Below are 22,067 nucleotides of genomic sequence, written 5' to 3'. Positions count from 1 at the left end.
ACCTGCTGTGGCACAGACATAACCACAGCCCCAGACACCTTAAGATGTACCTGGCATGGACTTATTCACAGCCACAGATGCTTTGGGGTGTCCTGATCCTGCCAGGACTCATCCACCGGTGACGGTCCCTTTGACTTGAGTTCACACTGGAGTTCCAGCTTGTCCAGTACAGCCGCACAGAAACGGCAGCGATGCCCTGGCCATCTGCCAGCCCAGGCGTGTGGCCATTGTTCTTACCAAAATGTTCCCAGCAGAGCAGCGTCAGATGATCAGCAGTACAGCAAGCAGTGAAAGCAAAAAACAGCCACTAATGAGCGCTAGACTCTAATATACAGTAAGGCGAGCAAGCCCCATGGCAAGCACAGAAGTCTGCTGATTAAAAGCTAAACCGCAATAACAGCTATAAATTCAATCTAGCACATTCCAATCAAACCTGTTGTTATCTCGAACCCTTCGAGCCCCATGTTAGGCGCCAAAGAGGACTGTCATGGTGTAAACCCAGCCAGCAACTATGCCCCACACAGCCACTCGCTCACTCCCCCATGGTGGGAAGGGGGAGAGAATCAGAAGAGTAAAAGTAAGAAAACTTGTGGGTTGAGATAAAGACAGTTTAATAAGTAAAGAAAAAGTTGCGCGCGGAAGCAAAGCAAAACAAGGAATTCATTCACTCCTTCCCATGAGCAGGCAGGTGTTCAGCCACCTCCAGGAAAGCAGGGCTCCATCACGCGTAACGGTTGCTTGGGAAGACAAATGCCATCACTCAGAACATGCCCCCTTTCCTTCCCCAGCTTTATATGCTGAGCATGATGTCATATGGTGTGGGATATCCCTTGGGTCACTTGGGGTTGGCTGTCCCAGCTGTGTCCCCTCCCAGCACCTTATGCCCCCCAGCCCACTCGCTGGTGGGGTGGGGAGAGAAGCTGAAAAGGCCTTGACTCTGTGTAAGCCCCGCTCAGCAGTAACTAACACATCCCTGTGTTATCAACAGTTTCCAGCACAAATCCAAAACACAGCACTATACCAGCTACTGTGAGGGAAATATAACTCTATCCCAGCCAAAACCAGGGCAGAAGAAATACTCTGGTGATACATGATGAGAAATTACTTTGTGTTCAACAACTGGACAAGAGAAGGAAAAGAAAGAAAAGAAAATTCAGACAATACCTTCCTGAAAACAGAGGCAGAAGATTAGAAGAAGGGTGTGAAGTTAGAAGTTACTTAGAAATATCAGTGATATCTTCCCTGAGTTTCTGCCACTGAAGTCATGCTCCAGACGTGTGCTGCGCACAGAAGCGTATGTCCTGTAAATAAGACCATATTACTGACTTCTGTATTTGTGCTGCTTCATCTGTTGGCTAGGAGCCAGCCAGGTGTCTACATCTGAGTCCTCTGTCCATCGTTATTTGGATGTACTACCTGAGATCATGCACTGAACTTGAATTACACCAACAAGAATTTAGAAATTGAATTTGAAAATAAATGTATTCTGACATGGTTTTTGGCTTCAGAGTTACCTTTTTCTTTTATAAATGAACACAATAAACGCTGTTGTTTCTATGCGTAGAACTGTAAACTGAGTAGTAGGGGATTTTTGTACAGGGTTTGGAGTGATATCTTATGGTCTTTGACCTGCCCTACGTATTGTGTGACTACAGCCACAGCACTTAACTTGCCCGTGCCTTACCTTCCCATCGGTGACACGGGGATGGTAGTGCTTCCACAGCTTATCAAACTGCCAAGATGAGAAATGAATACTGGGGGGTCCTTATGTACTGTGACGGTAGATACAAAACAAATATATGAGAAACAAGATGACGGAACTGTTATGATTATTGTGAATTATTATGAACAGATTCAGTGCGACTGAATTAGTGGTCTTTAAAAAAAGGTAAGGGCCTGCATGCATACACGAGAGGGTGGAATTCACATTTCTCGGTGTGTTAGTTAATGCATATAATAACCGAGGCAGAACCAGGTCTTTCCCTGAAGTCTCTGGTAATAGCAGTTATTGCGCTCTTTACACGGGCGATTAACACCAGCGCCTCATCTCCTGCTTCTTTTCCGCTGCCACGACTCTATGGGAGCGCGCGCCCCGCGCCCCGCCCCGCCCCCTGGCGGCGCGGAGCCGCCGCGCCCCGGCCCCGGCCCCGGCCCCGGCCGCGTTCCCGTTCCCGTCCGTGCCCCGCCGCGCCGAGCCGGGCCGGGCGTTACCGGCGCTCCCCGAGGCGTTGCTCGACGTTTGCTGCCGGGCGTGCCGTTGCTGTGTGTCCGGGCGGTCGGCCTGCCTCACCCGCCGGGCGTTGAAGTTGTGGGCGTTACCGGCCCGAAGGGTAACTATCGTTACCCTCCCGCGGAAGCCGGGAGTTGCTCGGGGCGTGGGGACCCGCTCACTCACACGCGGGAAGGAGGGGATTCCCCAGCTAGCCCGCGGGACGGGAGTTTCCGCGAGGGGGACGAGACCGGGGAGGCGCGGGCGCCCTGTACCGCCGCCGGGGCTCGCCTCCACCGGGGCCCTCCCCCGCCCCGCAGCCTTTGGGGCGCGCTGGCCCCGGTGCCGCCTCCTCCTCCTCCCCTGGGGACTCCGCCGCTGCGCGTCCCGTCGGGCAGCGACGAGTCCCCTCCCGCCGCTGCCGCCCCCCCGCCCCCCCTCCGTGGGCCGGGCGCCCCTCGCGCGCCCCGGGCTGGGGCAGTCACGCGCGGCTCCAGCTCGCGGGTGACGTCACCGCCCCGCTCCCTCGCCGCCTCAGTTGGCGGCGGCGGCAGCCCGCGGGCGGCGGTGCGGGGCGGTGGTGCGGGCCAGGGCTCCGCGCCTCAGGCGGCGGCAGCGCGCTGTGGCGGGCGGCTTGGCACCGCCTCTTCTCGCTCCCTCCCTCCCTCCCTCCCTCCCGCCCGTCCTGCGCTGCCCCATGTTCGGGCTGGAGAAGCCGGCGGGGCAGCAGAAGCCGGGCAGAAGTGGTGGGTTTCCGAACATGGCGTCCGTGGGGGATTTTAACGTGCTCAGCTCCAGCATCCCGGCCACCAAGGTGGAGCTCTCCGTGTCCTGCAGGTACGGCGGCGGCTCCGGGCCGCCCTGCCCGCTCGTCCCGCGGCGTCGGAGGGGACGAACAAGCCCCCGAGAGCGGGCCGGTCCCCGCGGAGGGCCCTCGCCCCGGCTTGTCAGCGGAGACGGGGCGGCGGCCGGGCGCGGGGCTGCCCTCCGCACTCCCGGCGCTGTGCGAGGCGCTTCCCCTCCTGTCCGCGGAGAGCGCGGCTGGCACCGGGAACTTGTGCACTCCCGGCCCGGGGCAGTGTCCGGGAGCAGCCCGCGGTGGTCGCCCGCCCGCGGTGGCCGCCAGCGCGCAGCCGGCTTGCCGCCCCACCGGGCGCGCCCGCGGCAGGGGTGCTGCCGGGGGACGGCGGGGAGAAGCGCCGACTTCCGCAGCGGCTGCGGGCGGCTGTCGGCGGGCTTCGCCGAAACAGGGAGCTGTTGCTGGCGCCCCGAACTGTGCCGGTGCCTCCCCCGGCGGGGGGCGGCGGGAGCCGCCTCGCCCTGCGCGCAGGGCGCCTTCCCCGGCAGGCATTCAACTTTGGAGCTGTCCCAAGTGCCGCGGGTGGGGACGGAGAAAACTCCCATCCGGAATAATCCTTTCGTGGATTGTTTACGGCTCTCTTGCAAAATTGTTACGAAACCGGCCGTGTTACATGGTCATATTTTACCGTAACGCTGCTGCCGGTGAATTAAAACAATGCCAACCCGTAATACAAAACCTAGTGTACGCGGTTTTGTTCCTCGACTTATATTTGGCCGTGGCTTGTTTGTTGGTGTTATAGAAATCCTGCTTTCTCCCTTGAACCACAGAAAATTTCCCATTAGAGGTCTGAAAATATTTTTGTTTGTGGACTTTTATATTCATATCTTCATTCATGTTTCGCAGCTTCCTTTGGTATTCCCTAGTAGTTGCAGAGCAGTGGTTCCATTCACCAGCAGAGTCGGCAGCTTCTAAAGCGGATAATTTGAACTGTTAGTGTTGTTTCCTGATGGGACGCGAGGAAAAGTTTGCGCTATAGTCCGTTGCTCCAGTTTCTAATGTAGCTGCCCGGGAGTTGCTGTTGTTAACGCTGCTTCTCCGAGGACGGAACAGCAATGCTCTAAACTTAAATTGTCAAACCACTCCCTCTCTTTCCTTAGTAAATAAAGTGTGATTTGATGTTTTATCAAGCGTGCATTTCAAAAGAAAGCTGAGACGATGAGAATGATATTTAAGAATGAATTTGGAATACTGAGACAGTCACTAGGCTGATGTACAAACAAACTGCCTGTCTCTGCAAAGTTCGAACACAGAAAACCCTGGTCCCACGAAGGGCGTGCTGCTATGTGTAAAATCAGTCCAGGACCTTTAGTACTACTTTTAGGTTCTTCAAATAACCTGTCACAATTACAGATGTCAGAACCTTTATGCAGGAGTTGACCCAGTTCACTTATGGTGGGAGTTTATTTCGTTCCAGGTATTATATGTATATACCTACGTCTTCTTCAAACCATAGTTTTATAGTGATTTGATAATCATTCTGATAGTTACGAAGAAATGTAGGTATGTGACATAGTCAGCCAGTTCTGACCTTAGTTACCTTACCTGTAACTCATATCAGTATATAGTTTACAATGTTAATTTCTCTGTAGGTGTCTTCAAAAGCCATGGCTGTTTTGTTAAAACTGCATTTTTTTTTTCTTGTTTAAAAAAAGGTCCCCCATCCTGTTATGTCTCAATGTCAAGTGCAGAAGGATGGGAATTTCCATGGTGATTCCTTTCTTCTTTATGTGCTGGAATGACAGCTTTTGATTACAAAATTGTGTTTCAAAATTGAGTGTAAAATGAGTGGCATTGGGGCAGAGGTTAATGATTAACACATTTGTGATTCCTCTGTAAACACATTCATTGGCTAAAGTAGCGTTAAATGAAATTGTGAAATACAGCAAGAGCAAACTGCAGAGATCAGAGAATGCTGAAAATTCTTTAATAATTACCAGTTGTGTATTCCTTAGCACCTGGAGAGAAATGCTTTTAAGATAGTTTGGATTATTAGATTAGTTTTCCCTTGGTACCTGAAGAGTTGCAGAACCAATTTGGTCACTAGTTTATATCAACAATTATCAGCTGATAACTATTCTTTCTTCTTAGATTTTTTTTTTCTTTTTTTTTTTTTGCTTGATTTCATTATAGGAAATATGGGAACTTCTTCCAGTTTGTACAGGTGTTGTACATCGGTGGTCAGTGAAGTGGTGCAAGTGGTGCCACAAAATAAATTTGTGATTCTGGACAATGTTTGTCGTCTTCTCTTGTCGTCTTCTCTTGTCGTCTTCTCTTGTCGTCTTCTCTTGTCGTCTTCTCTTGTCGTCTTCTCTTGTCGTCTTCTCTTGTCGTCTTCTCTTGTCGTCTTCTCTTGTCGTCTTCTCTTGTCGTCTTCTCTTGTCGTCTTCTCTTGTCGTCTTCTCTTGTCGTCTTCTCTTGTCGTCTTCTCTTGTCGTCTTCTCTTGTCGTCTTCTCTTGTCGTCTTCTCTTGTCGTCTTCTCTTGTCGTCTTCTCTTGTCGTCTTCTCTTGTCGTCTTCTCTTGTCGTCTTCTCTTGTCGTCTTCTCTTGTCTGGAAGGATACAGCTTCCATTCACTTAATTCACTTAATTATGTGTGGTTTGTCTGTCAACACTTCCCAAGTTAATTTGTCCTGCGTGCCCATACTGTCAGTGTAACCAAATTAGCCAGGTCCCAGTACTATGCAAATGGCATTGCCCTACTTATTCTGCAAGCTGACCTGTTTTAGCTTCAGGGGCACATCAGGTAGCCTTTAGGAGAAGTGCATCTCATAGGATGAGAAGTTGTGTATGAAAATTATAAAATCCAGAAATGTTTGGATATCAGGTGATGCTCTTCCTGGGGTCTCTTTATGACTAAAAACTTTTCATATGATTCTTATGGCTATTGAATGCAAGCATTGGCTGTAGTTTTACAAATGCTAGAAAAGCAAGAAATTAGTTTAATTCTTTCTAGTTACTACTACTCAGTCCGTGTCCAACAAAAAAGTTCATAATTCTTTTCTGACTCTTGTAGATTTCCAAACCTCTGAGATTTTTTATCAGGAATCTGTATTCTTTGGCTCAATAGCCAGATCTGATGTGGCAGAACAACTTAAATGTGTCATCCCAGAGGATCCTCTGTTATAGGTGATAGTCCACTATTGTGTGGATCAGTTGTTCTAGTAGCCATCTCCCTCTGTGCTCTGCAGCTCCCTTCATTACATGACCTGAAGGGCATCTGTTGTCTGATGAAAATTTCACTATCACCTGCTCTGCGATCTTTATTTGTAGCGGCCTGGCATAATTTTGCACAATTGTCATGTGGTGAAGGATCAGGACCTTGGCCCTCCAGTTAGTGTGGAAGAGGGAATATAGGCAGCTCTTTGTCTTTTACCTCACTACTGTTTTCCAGCCCAAGGGTTCCTCTTCCTCTAAAGGGGTATTTGCACTGCATACTGATTGTAGGCCTGTGCCTAGACTTGAAGCTTCACTTACCAGCTCTGTGTAAACTTGTGGTCCCATGTGAGCTTGAGGTAAGCTTCAGGCCGTGTGTCTGTCATCTTGTATCTCGCTCTCTGGTGATGTTCTTCACTGATTCCAATTTAGTTAAATTTTGGAAAAACTTCATATTCTGTTCCCATCTTCCCCACTCTCAGTGTAGTTACTATGCTGGTGACTGAACTAGTGTGTTTAATGCTGAGAACACAAGCAGATGATGGTTATCATGTATCTTGAAGTTTGTGCTGTGTGTGAACATACAAAGTTCAGCGTAGTTCAATGGGCTTTCAAATTTTTCACTTTTTGTTGTGACCTGTTATTCTGTCATCTATATAATGGTGATCTATGCTCCCCATGGTACTGTGTGGACCAACCTAGTTTTTTTTCCTGCGGTCCTCTCATTGAGCCACAACCTTTATGAAACCGTATCTTACAAGAAAGGCCAAGAGTTTCATTATGCCTCATGTTAATATTTACTTACTTACTGAATGAGGAGTTATCGACCAGAATTATTTTCGAGAGTAATTTTTTAATATCTATAGGAAAGGGAAGCTGTAATTCGATCACTTTGTCTTCTAGTAGTGTATCAAAGATGACATGGTTATCTGAAAGACGGTAAACGTGTTGCTAATTCTGAAAGTTTGTTATGATAGTATTGCACAGTCAGGCAGTCTGCCCTTATCGTTCTGGGTTTGTGCCGGGTAAGCTCTATGCTGGCTCTATTCCCACATCAGGCATAATGTGCACAAAGGCAGCATAAACTCCCTATCATGGTTAATTCAACAGAAATACAATTGGTTGCCCATGCCTGGTTTGGATCAGTTCTATGCCGCTTCACAATTTGTACAGAAATTCAATATTAATGAATGGGCTGAATGGAATTAAGCAACTCCTATTCTCAGTAATGAAGATAATTTAATTTCAAGTTTCTTGCACAGTGGAACAAAACATACTACTTCAGAATTCTTGCCTTTTCTTTTGTTTGCCAGTCTGAAAGTCTCAACCAGCCACTTTCTAGTGGTTGCAGTACCCAAAAGTATGTTTAACTATATCTTTGATTGTCCGAGGCATTGATTTCTGGCCAGATTGCTTCCATCCAGCCAGTGTACTTACCTCCTGTTTTTTTTTTAAATATTAATAATTTGTTAGAAATATCTGTCACAGAAAGATGCAATGATAAAAGAGATATCTCTAACAAATTATTTGAGCTTGTAACTCTGTGTAATGCAAAGTACAGAATATAAAATTCATCCTGACTAAGTCTGGTTTTCATTTCCCTGCTTTCTTTGTGTATGTGTGTCCAGGTTGGATTAAAAGTCTGTGAAGTGGTTATGTATGACCGACAACAGAAAGTTGATCTTACGTGTTTTTTCTTTGAAATGAAACTGCCTAGCCAACCAGCTGACTTCAACTGAGAAAAACAAGTATATTGGGAAAAAATATAAATGGGTGACAGTGTCTATCCAAATAGTCATGGAGATGCATTCCTGATAGCCTACATGGTTTGATTTTCACCTGTGTGTCTATATTGTTTGAACTCCAAGCATGCAGCTATGTGACTTCAAGAATTTAAGGCAGATCTGTTGCCCTGTAAAATCAGTCTTGTGATGGCTAGGAACAGGCCCCAGGTTTCATGCTAACTGTGCAAGTCTCAGGACTTGTTCGGTTTTGTCTAAATTTGTCTTTGCCTACGCAGAGATTTGTTTGGATTTGCTTAGCTGCAAACCTAAACACGGCGGGTTTTTTTTTCTAATGACCAGGTCGCTACTGCTTAGTTAGTTTCACTTTGGCTTGTCTTTGTGTAACTGTGTGGTATAACCATATTTCTTTCTACAGGCCATAGTAGCAAGTAGTTATTCTGTGTATAATGATGTATTTGTGACCCTCACAGAACTTCATGGTGCAGGGGAGCATTGGTGCGGTGTGATAGCAGAGGCCTCGCAAGTGAGGACACAGGAGCAGGAATAGAGGCTGAAAAGAGGGGGCTTGGGATGTCACTGGGGACCCCAGTGCTGAGAAGAGCTCACCAGTGGTTGGTAAAGAAGTGCAGACTGGGAGCTGGGCAGAACCAAAAAAAGATGAAAGAGCAAGCCTCAAGCAGATGTAAAACATATCACATACAGTAAATATGGAGGTAAAATGGAGTTGCAGATCAATGAAGCAAGAGCAAGGTGTAAGAGCATGCTGGAAAAATAGTCCCAGGTGGGGAGGAAAAAGGCGTCAACATCATACTCCTCCTGAGACCACCTGCTCCACCCCTGCCACCACTGTAAATTTAATGCTTCTCCCCAGGCAGGATGTGGGACACTGTAACACCCTCCCACAGCTGAAGCCAACACTCTTAGGCCTCAGAAGGGTGGTATAAAGGAAAGCCTGACAGCAGGAAAAGGGCTAGATACTAGGAAGTGTGTAACAACTTTAAATATATTATTATGAAGACTTTCTGTAGTAGCATTATTTTCCTCATTGTCTTTCTTTCTCTGCCCATCTAAGCAGTGCCTCACCCACCAACACCCCTGCAATGGCTGAGAAAGGGTGAGGAGCATTACATTGATGGTATAGGTTTGCCTTCTAAATGACTCTTTTGATGTACACCTTCTACAGAGTTGTTCCAGAAAAGCTGTGCAAAACCAATCTGTATGTTCTATATCTTGTTATACATTAATGAAACACTGTATTAACTATACATTCCTAAAGAAATGAGATCTGAAATAGGACAGCATATCCATGGATTTGGATGGGCTGGGTGAAAGTAGCTGGAAAGGACCAGTGAGTTGACACTAGATAGAATAGGTCTTTCGACCAGCAGCAATCCTTAGCAGCACCCCCAAGATGATACGTGGTCACCAGTAGGTCAGAGTCAGAGATTATTTACCTGCCCAGCCTTAGAAACATAAATGTAAATGGTTCATTCTGTTGGTTTCAAATGATAATTGGCTTGGTATTGAAACAGAGTTCAACCAGTTTGTGATATTCCTAAATGGACTTTTTTTATTTAAACTGGAATAGTCCAAGGTTGTGTTCAGGTCTGCTTCATCTGCGGGAGTGTCTTTTCATAGTCCAGTACTTCCTGTATGTTTCCACAGAACTGCTGCAGAACTATTGCTATGTTTAAGTAAATAAACTTGGCAGTTCCTTTGGTTTTGGTTTTTTTTTTAACTTCCAGGAGTAGTCAGCAGTTTTAATAGAGGTTTCATCCTAAAGCTGTTTGCATACATCTAGCCAGAGAAGACTTTCTGTGGGTGTCATAAAACTCGTGGAAGCACTGCTCGTCTAACCCTTCTCATTGCTTCTCTCTTCGTTTTTCCTTAAGAGGAACACTTCTGAACCAATATATGTTTAAACTGACAATGAAAATTACTGGGAGGCTGCAAATTATTTCTTCATCTTCTTGTGAGCAAGAAGAGTCAGTTACTTCTCCAAAGGTTATGAAAAGTTACTGTGGATGTTTTCTTAGGCTTGCATATCAGAGATGTTTTTGCTTTCTTCCCAGTCCTCCTAGAGACCCGAAAAGTGGAGACAATCTGAACAGAAAGGAAGAGGTTGTCCTAATTGCCTCTTAGTCAGGAGAGCCACCATTTTCTCACCTGTGAGCCTTTCCTAAGAGAACCAGTTGTTTTGACAATAAGATAAAATTCTGAGAAATTGTCTAATCTGCTTTTAGGTCTGGGACATTTTGAATCTAGAGATCCGGAGGCTAATAGCTTGCTTTTTATTGTGTTCTACAGAATACAGAAGGGGAGAGTAAATAGCTATGGAAGGGTGACTACTTAAGCTAACACTACAACTGAAAAGTTGTTTGTGAAATTACTCTGCAAGAAGTCAAGTATACTCTTCACTCAAGTAGGCTCTTTGGATCATTCATCGTCTTAGCTAGGGACTGTCTGTTGCAAGTCCCGTAATATCAGTTAAAGGATGAGGGACAGTGACTACTAGGATGTCATACAGTTATGTCACAACTAGTGGTGGAATGGATAGTATTCTGCATAGTAAAAAGTGAGGAGATGCTTCTTTTTTTCAGGATCTTCCTTGAAAAAGGCACATGGGCCCACAATAAGTGAGGGAAAGAGAAATGCATTTGTTTAATGAACTGTTTAATGAACTAGGGACAATTCTTCTTCCCATGGAGTGATACTAGTGTACTGTGAGAAAAGTAGTGTGTGCTTATATGAGAATATAATATATTGAAAATGTATGTTTTATAAAAATTAAAAATATTTTTTCATGGGTAACTAACTTTTGTGTTTGCAAACCACTGAGTGCTTTATTTCACAAGCAAGGAATCTGCATGCACTTAAGTGTAATCTAAAGGTGTAGAGAAACATAAAACCTTAGTACCCAGAGAGATTCTGATAAATTCATCTGAAGTAAACCACATTTTTACCATTAAGGATTTCAGAGCTGTTGAAAGCAATGTATAAATAATTTTTCCAGTCATATGAATATGGTTAGGTTAGGGTTTTTTTTCTTTTTTTTTTTTTTTAAGCTAGAGAAATTGATTTTAAACTATTCACTTCTATAGTTACTAGGGTCTGTTCTTCAGTGCCAGAATTCTGTCATTTCTGAAGGGGGAATTGAATTTACTTCTGCTTAGCAATTGGGGTTAACAAAGGGTTAAACTTAAAACTAAAAAATTACGGATCAGGAAATTCAGGTATTGATCATTAAAATAAAGTCATTTGAAGCAAAGTATATGTGAACAAGGTGAGTAAATGTTACTTTTTAATGTAGGTCAGTTTTTGCCAACATGCATGTAATACATAGAGTACATGAGGTTGTACAAAGCAGCATAGATGGTAATGATTTGTGTTTAGCTACCATTGCTAACTAGATCAGTGAATCTTGAAGTATCTGATTTATACATAGGAGATTTTTTTTTTTTTACATTAAACATAGTACAAAAGACTTGACAGTAGGAAACATTTCTTTACCGAGAAAGTGGTCAAACACTGGAACATGCCCCAGGCCTGTCAGTGTTTAAGAGGCATTTGGACAAAGCCCTTTAACTTTTGGTCAGTCCTGAACTGGTCATGCAGTTGGACTAGAAGATCATTGTAGGTCCCTTCCAACTGAAATATTCTATTTATTCTAAAGCAATTTTTGAAGCAAAGCACTGGGCAGAAACTGTTATCTTGACAAATCTTGATGGAGTTAATGAAACTGTGTGACAAAGTGATTCTGCAAGGCATAGCTAAATATGTTTTAATTTTTCTTATTTATGGATTTTTTTTTTTTAATCCTGGGGAAATTGCACTCATTATACAGAAAAACAAACCTTTCCCAGCATTTCTAATCTTTCTTGTGCTTTCCAGTTTAGACTAAGTAGGTGTTATTGCTATGGTTCCTATTTTTTTTTCCCTTAGTCATCTATGCTATTGCAGCCATGTTGGAAGGTCCACTCCAGAATGGGCAGATGCAGCACAAATTCCTTCAGGATCTGTGATGGTAGAATAATGTTTTCTTCACAGATGTTCCTAGATTTCTTTGCTGTAGGTATTTGATGTGCGTGTTTCTCCAGGTAAAAGCAGATGTCTTTTTTTTTTTTTCTTCCTCATAATTGGTTGCAATTCCTTCTCTTTTCTTTTAGCATTCTTTATCTGGAAACCTGAATGGGCATAGAAAAAATATACTCACAATGTTCAGTCAAAATAGGAGTCTGTTTCTCATGATACTTTGATTAGGAGGAAGAAACAGAAGTTTCATGTATCTCTGGTTTCTGAGTTTGTGAGCTTTCCTAGGACTGTTTCCTGAGACAAAATACTGTACTACCAAAGAGAATAATTTTCTCAGGAAAAGGGAAAGAAATACACGCTGTGTCACTCAGCCTGTGCAGAAAGTGCCATTGACTATTATGGGGATAAAGACTACATAAAGTTCCAGAAATACATCCAGTCTTCTTTTTCCTTTTGCTTTTAGCATTTCTTTTTCCTTGCAGATTGCCCTATGCTTATGTGCCATGCAGTTTTAATATATTCGAAGGAGCGTTTTGATTGTTTTCCCCTTAAAATGAAAACGCACAAATGAAATTGAGCAGCTTCTTGAGCTGTTAAGTGATTTAGTGGACAAATCAGACTTTTTTTTTCTATTGACATTAGTCTTTAAGTACCTTCTGAAACTGCCTGCATTGCTTGAACAGCTTGTTCTTATGTTACTATTTTGCTTAGTTATTAATGATTTTGAAAGTCAGGCATGTCTGCAAACTTTGCTGAAGACATTGGGTTTTTTATGGTAAAATGTATGAAGGTTCAAATTGAGGATGTTACAAACTATATTAGTTCAAAACTGTGAATTAATGACCCTTTCTTGACCTGAATTGCAGTGTTAAACTTTGGTATCTCAACCCTTACAATCCTTTCAGGGATACTGTCATGTAGACATGTTCTTAATTCAAGATGTCCCTGAGCAGCCAATGGTGGGTGACCAGGAACATTGCCAGGAAGCATTACAGATTCTTACCTTGTTGTTACACTTTTCCCATGATAGCTACCTCTTGCAAATGCTGGAATAAGAGTATCGGGATAGACTGAGCTTTACAGTACCTGGTATGGCCAGTCTTCATGTTTTTATATATAATGGAAAATAGAGGAAGAAAAAATGAAACTTAAAAGGGAACAAAATAAGAGTAGACAATATTTTAAAAACTCGAAGCACCTTAGCTCAATGTAAGCATCATTAAAATGTTTTAGTCTTAATCTGCAGTCACAAACAGTAACATACTGGTTATAAGGTCATTGTATAGTAGTTTTGCAGAGGAATTAAAATTGCTTGGAATCCTAATGGTGAACATGGGAGGCCTCTCCCAAAACCTTATGTACTATTTCTTTCATATAACCCTAATTCTAGGATTTTATAGCAATTCATTTTGGGATAATAACACCAATTCTAGTTATAATGAATTAATGGCATATCTAGGTAGGTGTAATTAAAGAGGAATAGGAGGTAATTTTCATTTTGGATTGGCAATTCTGATATTGCAGAATTTACTGTATTGTCTTTTAGAGCAGTTTGTAGTGGTCATTGTCAAATACAGACTTGGAACCACTGATTTTCCTGGCTTTGTTAATATGTCAATTTATATTTGCACATTTTTGGTTAAGATGGAATACAGTCTCTCTGAGTATAATTAAATGCATATGTAAAACTCCCACTTCTGAATTGATTGGAGAATTCCTGAAGTAGCAGCATGTGCAGACTTCAGGGTCATTCACAAACACTAATTTTAAACCCAGTGCCTACTTTGGCTAAAATAAAAAACCCCAGATGCACACAACATTCTTTTAAAGCTATCTTTTGTTCATATTGCTTGTTTTGAAATGTGGACTTGGCAGTACCTAAACTGGGAATATATTTTCCTTGTTGAAGTCTGAGTGGACAGCTTAGAACACCTCTGTTGAACAACATATTAATATACTTTTCAGCATGGTTCAGAAGCACAAAAATAATGTGATTTAGATCTGAATGAGAGTAATAAATGGTGACCTTTGAAGAGACTGTACTGTTATTAAAAATAATAAGTTGTAAAGGATGTAATCTGGTTATTTAATCCTTCCTCTTGCTCCAGGGTAGGATCAAAGAATTTATTAGGACTTGTAGCTACCTAACATGCTCTTAAAGACCTTCAGTGGTGGAGACTTCACATCATGTCTGGCCACCTTTAACAATGAAAGATGGTAAAACAATGGAATAAAGTTCAATTTCTGCACCTGCAGTGCAGAAGATTCAGCTTAGGGTTAAACCTGTTCCTACTTGCTCTGGCTACAAGGAGATCAGCTTCAATTTGCAGGAGTGTTTTCCTCATAGATATATTCTATAGACTTCTGATTATTTCTGCTTCTGCTTGACTCTGGTGGCTCCATGTCTGCCTTAGATTGCAAGAAATTGGAGTGCTGAAAACATTATTCCTTGAATTGAGTGTTTACTAGCATTATGAAGACCAGACAATTACTCTAAAGTGGCATTCTTGTTTATGTATTACAGTATGCCTTTTTCCCAAAAGCACAAGATTCCTCACTTGCATTCAGTTTATGGTCTACTGTGATGTCTAGAACCATTTTTAACATAACTGCTGTATACCCAGCTTATATGCAGCTATGCTGCATTAAGTTTAATACCTAACTTAAACTACCTTCCTAAGTTTAATAGCTCTTGTCTCCATTCAATGGCATCCTGTTTTCAGACTGTTTTTCTAGTTTGTCAGGATAATTATTTTTTTTTTAATAATAAATGTTGGTAACTATTCTGAGAATGGTTTTCTGGTCAGTCCTGGTTCTCTAGACTTATTGTTAATTTGAGTCTCCTCATCTGTGTATGATTCTCAGTTGGCTGAAGTGTGGCTACGATATTGGAAGTGCATTGTGTAACAAAGAAATCGGTTCTTACTACTTTTTCCTAGGGATTTTGTAGATGTTTAGAAAATTCCTAATTTTGGTGCATGTCCTGGATATGCTTTAGTTCTCTTTACCTTACTAATCCATGACAGATTCTTACAGATATTTGCTGATGGCTCTGAGATCTCAAAGCCATTCTTATAAGTAAAGTCTAAAGTTTTTGGTTCAACTAGTGTGTTAATCTCTGGTAGAAGTTTGTGGTTTAAAGGTATTTCTGTTCCTGATGTCCATTATATATATTTAATGGGCTTCTCATGTGTTGCTTTTCACTTCATGGTATTGGAGTATATGAGCCACAGTTTGCTCAGATCCAAAATGTATAATAAAATGAAATATAAGAATACTCGAACGTTAGTGCTGACTGACTTCAAATAAATCTTATGCATTGGGAGGGCAGAAAACTAAGCTGAGTCTCGATGAGAATTGTTAAAAATATGTATGCATTGATATCAGATTTGTATCTTTCACTATTTTTCATAAATAATATTATTTTTATCTCATTGTTTTGTTTTTACAGAAATCTTTTGGACAGAGATACATTTTCTAAATCTGATCCAAGTAAGTATATAGCATTCTATTGTTGCTTCTCATCATATATTCTGAATGTGTAAACACTGTATTAAAATTACATGGGTTATTTTCTTCAGTGTCAATTAGGTTTACATTGTCATTGTGAAAATTATTTAAAGTAAATAAGTTATAGTTTCTGTTTCATGAACTGGAATTTTAAAGACTTTATATTCACTGTTGCTTTCCTCAGCTACACAGTCCCTTATTTAGCAGTCACTCTACAGTTTTCTAAAATTAAAAAATGCAGAAAAGTTTGCTTGGGTTATTTTTAGTTTTAGTAGTATCTGTTCTAGATCTTCTGCAAAGCTAGTAAGCAAACTTCTAAATAAACTAGAAGCACTTGTTGCTGCTAGCATGTAGTGTTAGTGTCCGCTAATCTTAGTCAAACGCTGAAAAATAAAATTAAGTTAATTAATCTCTGGGAAACACGGCCTTTCCTGATCAAAAATAGTATGATGGTTTATGTATTAATGTTTTCAGATATGTAAGGTAGTGATGCCCATTTCCTCCTTAAGTTTTATTAATACAGAACTGGGTCCCAAAAACACTCTCGTGCCTATGAGTTTTTGTATGATGGGACTTGTGATTTAAAATCCATTGCTATCTTCCTGTATTGGACACTTTATAAAAATTTTGTCAGGGAACTGGGACCACAAAAGACTTTCTTTTTTTCTGATAGTGTTTAATCAAAGTACTTCAGTAGTGTTAATTGACTAGTCCTTAGATTATGGTGTCTTGGGTCATGTAGTTTCCCCTACAACTCTCTGTATGTTTTTGTCTGTTTGTTTTTTTTTGTTTAAGGCTGGGTGTTTCTTCCTTAGAATGCCACATATTGTGCTTACTGACATTGGAAATAACTCGAGATTTGTACACTTCTATCAAGTGTCTGGACAAGTAACCATGTCCTGATGGAATACACTTAAATACTGAGTTGTGTAACAGTATGAAACATTTGAGTACTTTTGTGGGAGTATGTTTGTCTGTTCTTAACCAAAAGTTTCTTGAGACAGATTCCACAATAGACTTTTGATGGGAAAAGCTTCTACTTCCTGTGGAAAAGCTGCATGAAGTTAGGAGTACCTTTGACATTCCTAACTTATAAAATGTATTTTTTTAAAATGAGACATATCCAGTACCATGCCCCTGGTGGAGGGAGATCATACAGAAGCAGAATCGAGTGTCTTGCATATTACTAGCTGGTTTTTAGTTGGCTAATAAAACCTCAGTTGCCTAGGTTAAACAATTTCGAAGAGTTGTTGGTGACATATTGCCCCTGATAGGTTGAATTCAGAGATCTTTTTATTAAATCAAGGCACTTTTCAACAAAAGTGATGAGGTGTCTAGTTTTTAAGCTCAAATATTATTAGGGACAAGTGCTTCAAATTTTTATCAGATAGAAAACTGTATTAGGCATAAATTGCAGGATTTGAGCAGCAGGGGACTGCAATGTGACCTATGTGGGAGAAGGCCATGAACCACCCTATGACTGTCACAGCTGTTTCCAGTCAGCTCTGAAAGCTGTGTGAGTAACCATTGCCTGCCAGAAATTCTGCCAGCCAGGGGAGCACACAGTGCCCCTGCACAAACATATTTTAGAAAAAAAGCAGCAGGAACTAAGATCTACAGACACAGCTGCCAAAGATATTACTGGAGCCACAGTTCTGAAGATACGCTCCTGGAGATGCATTCCTGAAAGGAGACATTCCATGCAAAAGGCAGTGGACCTCTCGGGTCTGTGGCCTGTGGGCAACCCAAGTTCGGACAGTCACCCGAGTGATTGTGGCTGGTGGGTGACCCATGCTCCGTAAGGGACATGAGGAGACAGAGTGGCAGCAAAGCCTCAAGAAATCTTAATATCTATCTTCAAAATATTTTTGAGAAGTAAACTGGTGGTATTTTTTATAGATTCAAAGTATATGGAAGTATTTTTAAAGTGTCATAACGTTGCCTATCAATTCAAAACTGGCTCAACAACAGAACTCAGAGGGTCGTGATCAATGGAGCAGAGTCTGGATGGAGGCCTGTCACTAGTGGTGTTCCCCAGCGGCCTGTGCTGGGTCCAGTCCGGTTCAATATATTCATCGATGACCTGGATGATGGGACAGAGTGTAACCTCAGCAAGTTCACTAATGATACCAAGCTGGGAGGAGTGGCTGATACACCAGAAGGCTGTGCTGACCTCCAATGAGACCTGGACAGGCTGGAGAGCTGGGCCGAGGGGAACCTCCTGAAATTCAACAAAAGCAAGTGCAAGGTCCTGCACCTGGGGAGGAACAACCCCATGCACCAGTACAGGTTGGGGGCCGAACTACTGGAAAGCAGCTCTGTTGAGAAAGACCTGGGAGTGCTGGTGGACAGCAAGCTGACCCTGAGCCAGCAATGTGCCCTTGTGGCCAAGAAGGCCAATGGTGTCCTGGGGTGCATTAAAAGGAGTGTGGCCAGCAGATTGAGAGAGGTTATCCTCCCCCTCTACTCTGCCCTAGTGAGACCACATCTGGAGTACTGTGTCCAGTTTTGAGGCCCCCCAGTTTAAGAAGGACAGGGAACTGCTTGACCAAGTCCAGCAGAGAGCTACGAGCATGATCAGGGGACTGGAGCATCTCTCTTACGAGGAAAGGCTGAGAGACTTGAGTTTGTTTAGCCTGGAGAAGAGAAGACTGAGGAGGGATTTCATCAATACCTATAAATATCTAAGGGGTGGGTGTCAGGATGATGGAACCAAACTCTTTTCAGTAGTGCCCAATGACAGGACAAGGGGCAGTGGGCACAAGTTGGAACACAGAAGTTCCACCTCAATATGAGAAAAAACATCTTTCCTGTGTGGGTGACAGAGCAGTGGAACAGGCTGCCCAGGGAGGTTGTGGGGTCCCTTCCCTGGAGACATTCAAAACTCGCCTGGGCGCGTTCCTGTGCCCCCGATCTAGGTGTGCCTGCTCAAGCAGGGGGGTTGGACAAGATGATCTCTAGAGGTCCCTTCCAACCCCTACCATTCTGTGATTCTGTGAAAACATACTGCTTTCTTGTTTCTGGTAAATAGCTTATTTAAAGCCCTCAAACTGGTGGTGTGCTTTAGAGGTCTTGCCTCAACTTGTGAGTACCCAGTTATGCTGCCAGTCGGGCCTATCTGTCATGGGTTAGCAGTACAAAAACATGGAATACAGTGACATTGTCCTTGGTCAAGAGCAAAGTGGGAAACCGTTGGCTCTGGAAGTGCTCACACTGTATTTGCACTCAAGAAATTACTTGGCAAAGCAGCTTTGATTGTGGATACTCTCCAAACAGTGTACATTTAGTTTTAGTATTCTGCATGTTTTTTTATTAACCAATTTAGTTTGTTTGCTCCTAACGTCCTTTAGGTGAGCACAGAGGTATGGCCCTACTGTAAATGTGGAAAGTGTAAGGGTATAGTATTAAAAGTGCTATTCTTTTCTGTAGGTGGAATTACAGCAGGATAGCTTTCCTCAGTGTCTGTTTGCTTGGACAAAGGCCATTCTTAGGCTGGTCTGCATAGAGTAACTTTATCCTGGTAGCTGAAAAATGCATCAAAACCAACATCATACCACATTCACAAGATCCATTTTATACCCACTGAATTTGCAACCACTAGATCTCATGCAAGACAGAACCACGTAGAGTAAATCTGTATGTTGAGGTCTCATTGGATTTGACTATGCCAATTCTAATATGCTTTTCAAACTCCAGTGTAGCTATCTAGGGATCATACTGATAGTGAAAATCCAATTTTACCCTCTTAGTCTTTTTCTCAGAGAGTGACACACATGAATATAGTTGAGTCCCCTGTCCACATAAATAGCCTTCTCCTGAAATTAAAAAGGACCATGGATTTCTCCAGTTCTTTTAGGAAGTTTGCTTAGCCTTTTTTTGATACTGTAGTTGCTACTTAGTATTTATTCCAATTCTGACCACTTCCCTGCAATCTAGAATATATGTGCCAAGAGGAAGCTGGTACTTTGCCTCCCTAGAGGCAAGTTACAGAAATAATGTAGGGATACTAGATATAGATGGGACAGGCTAGGATAGCCCATGTTCATCACATATTTTAAACAATATGGAAGTCTCTTATCGACAGTGCTTTCTCCTCAGTGGTGTCAAAGCAAGTCATATATATTCATTTACTGTAGCATGTGGACCATTCTGTTCTTCCAGTCTGGAGACTGTTTTTTCTAGGAATATTTTCGGGAAAAACACCCCCCGCCCCCCCTTTTTTTTTTATTTTCATGGAGAGAATGAGCTAAAGCAGTGCTTCCCTGATAAGGCAGGGATAAGACCTGCAAAGGAGATACAGATTAACAAATTTGGCACATTTCTTCTAATGACAGTTAGGCAGAATCATTTTTTTCCCATGCACTGGCCAGCCAAACTGAGTCACTGTGCAGCTGTGGTAGCAGCACCATGGTCAGGATGGAATGTCCTCTTGTGGCGCCCTGTGACACCCGAAGTATGATAATAGGAAGAGTGGAGAAGAAAAACTCTTCCCCTAGAGGATATCCCCATGGAAGACAGTAATAGTGTGTATAATCGCATGACACTTGGGACAAAAGGACCTTCAGGAAGTGCTGCCTGGAAGGTACAGAAGCTGGTCAGTGAAGAGTAATGAGGAGCCCCCTCTAGAACTGGGTGCAGGATCATGGAAATATTTAAGTAGCCTGCGTAAAAGTGTGACTTCACTCTGTCTAAGACTTTTTTCAAAAGGCAATAGATATGGTGTTATGTTTGGGAAAACTGAGGTGGGCATTTTGGATGTAACAGCAGTGGCCAGGCTAAAGGATAAGCATATATGCATTGAATGGGAAAGAACCAGAGTAGGGTAAGGGAGGCCCAAACTATCTGGGAAAATAAGAAGGTGCAGACTGTAATATTTGGGGAACTGAATCTACAACTGAGTGATAACTGTTGACGCTCACACCCTTTTCTTCACTGCAATATTTAATTAAATTTACCTTGAATTTGACAGCATCCAGAGCTAAAAATTACTAAATGTTAAGATTTCTGACTATAGGTATGGATGTATCTTCCCTTGGAAGAGCTCATATGGCAAAGCCTTCCAAAGGGTTTCTCAGCCAGCTTCCTTATGAGGATACGCTACTTCTCATCAGTGCGCTGCTCTGAGCTTCCTCATCCCTGGAGGTGTTCAGAAAATGTGCGGATGTTGCATTTCAGGACATAGTTTAGGAGGCATGGTGACATTGGTTTGATGGTTGGACTTGATGATCTTAGGGGTCTTTTCCAACCTTAATGATTCTATGATTGCTCCCTCAGTTTTCCAGATTACAAGAGAACTGGTTGCTTAGCTCCATTTTAGGATGTAGCTGCGTGATATGTTGGCTTTTGAATCTTAGGAATCTCCTGTTTATTCCACTGTATTCCTTCCCCTCCCACATGACAATGCTATTGACTATTTTCTGCTCAAAAAAAAAAGGCTCCATGAAGCAACCTTAGACCAACCTCTGGTGTCAGCAGTTCAAGTGCTTTAGATCAACATATTTATCTGCACTTCTTCAGGTTGGATATGACTTTGAAGAAGTTTTTGAGGGATTATTGTAATTAGTGTGATATCAGGGTCTTTATAAAACCATGTCTCCAAGAGCCTTCAGGGATAGTGAATCTCAGCACCAATGAGGACCAGTATGATGAATGGTTTCCTGAAAATTTCTGGGGTGAGTTTTAGAGGAAAGATAGAATTAGTTTTAAAATTATTCTAAATTTGCAAAGTATTTATCAGAAAGTCTGGAAAGTGTGTCTTTTCTATAGGTTTCATTAGGACTGACTTTTCTTTTGAAATGTCAGTTTGAGAGGCACATGTATGTATCACTGTCAAACTTGCACCTTGCACTTATAATAAAATAAATATTATATGAGATTATTATTAGTCTTAATCTTCTATAATAATACTCTCTTCTTTATAGTTAAAGTACCCGCCACATCTGCAACCTAGATAAATAGCAGAAAATTGCTAGTCATACTACAAATTCGTAGCTCTTTTCTCCTCATTTAAGGTTTTATATAAATGATTCTTAAACTAGAGAGGTGGTCCCACTCCTGGGATATACCTTTGGAAGCACTGGGGAGCTACTGGGAGTGGAGGGGAATAGAAGCATACTAATGCCTCAGCAATAAAAAGCTGAGAATGATAGCATTGCTTGCTATAAATCCTCCACAGATAAAAAACCCAAATGATAGTAAGCTGACTACAAAGAAACGGAACGTAGAAACTAGGGTTCTAACAGACAGACAGGTGTGAGCAGCCTTCCAAAAAATAGGAAGAGTGAAAGACTGAATTAGCTTTAAGGTGGAGGTTTACACCTGTTTTTTAACCCTTTTATATTGTGTGACTCGCATCTCATCAACCCAGTAGATTAAAATTACCCTCGGTAGTCTTTTTTAGTCTTTTTGTTCATAGCTGTTCTTTTATTTGGCTTAATAAACTAGAGAGATAAGGTAGTGCCAGAATGTCTCTTTTCTGAAAAAATGATGGTAATGGATATTTTACAGTTGTATTGTTGCTTTCTTCTCCTCAATATTAAATCTGTCATTTTTTAAT

At 42.3% G+C, this 22,067-nt stretch overlaps 1 protein-coding gene and 1 long non-coding RNA gene across 6 annotated transcripts in view; one reads left to right on the top strand and one right to left on the bottom strand.

Annotated features, from left to right (window-relative positions):
• Nucleotides 1-594: 594 nt before the first annotated feature.
• LOC142051792 (uncharacterized) lies at nucleotides 595-2,299 on the bottom strand. The gene is made up of 4 exons (XR_012658637.1): nucleotides 2,212-2,299; nucleotides 1,685-1,772; nucleotides 1,165-1,301; nucleotides 595-737 (listed from the first exon to the last, which is right to left on the bottom strand). It is a non-coding gene; the product is annotated as an uncharacterized LOC142051792 (long non-coding RNA).
• The window catches only part of CPNE8 (copine 8), a 115,069-nt gene continuing 95,255 nt past the window's right edge, over nucleotides 2,254-22,067 (top strand). For 3 of the 5 annotated variants that reach the window (XM_075081321.1, XM_075081322.1, XM_075081325.1), the window contains exons 1-2: nucleotides 2,488-3,046; nucleotides 15,453-15,493. In XM_075081321.1, coding sequence (XP_074937422.1) covers nucleotides 2,907-3,046; nucleotides 15,453-15,493 — 181 coding nt within the window. In that variant the 5' untranslated portion in view covers nucleotides 2,488-2,906. Of the gene's footprint in view, nucleotides 2,331-2,487; nucleotides 3,047-15,452; nucleotides 15,494-22,067 lie in introns of those variants that run through there. The other 2 variants (XM_075081324.1, XM_075081323.1) reach the window with 2 other exon arrangements.

Source organism: Phalacrocorax aristotelis, chromosome 1 (assembly GCF_949628215.1).
Source record: "Phalacrocorax aristotelis chromosome 1, bGulAri2.1, whole genome shotgun sequence".
Classification (NCBI taxonomy): Eukaryota; Metazoa; Chordata; class Aves; order Suliformes; family Phalacrocoracidae; genus Phalacrocorax; species Phalacrocorax aristotelis.
This window is presented reverse-complemented; position numbering and strand designations above follow the sequence as displayed.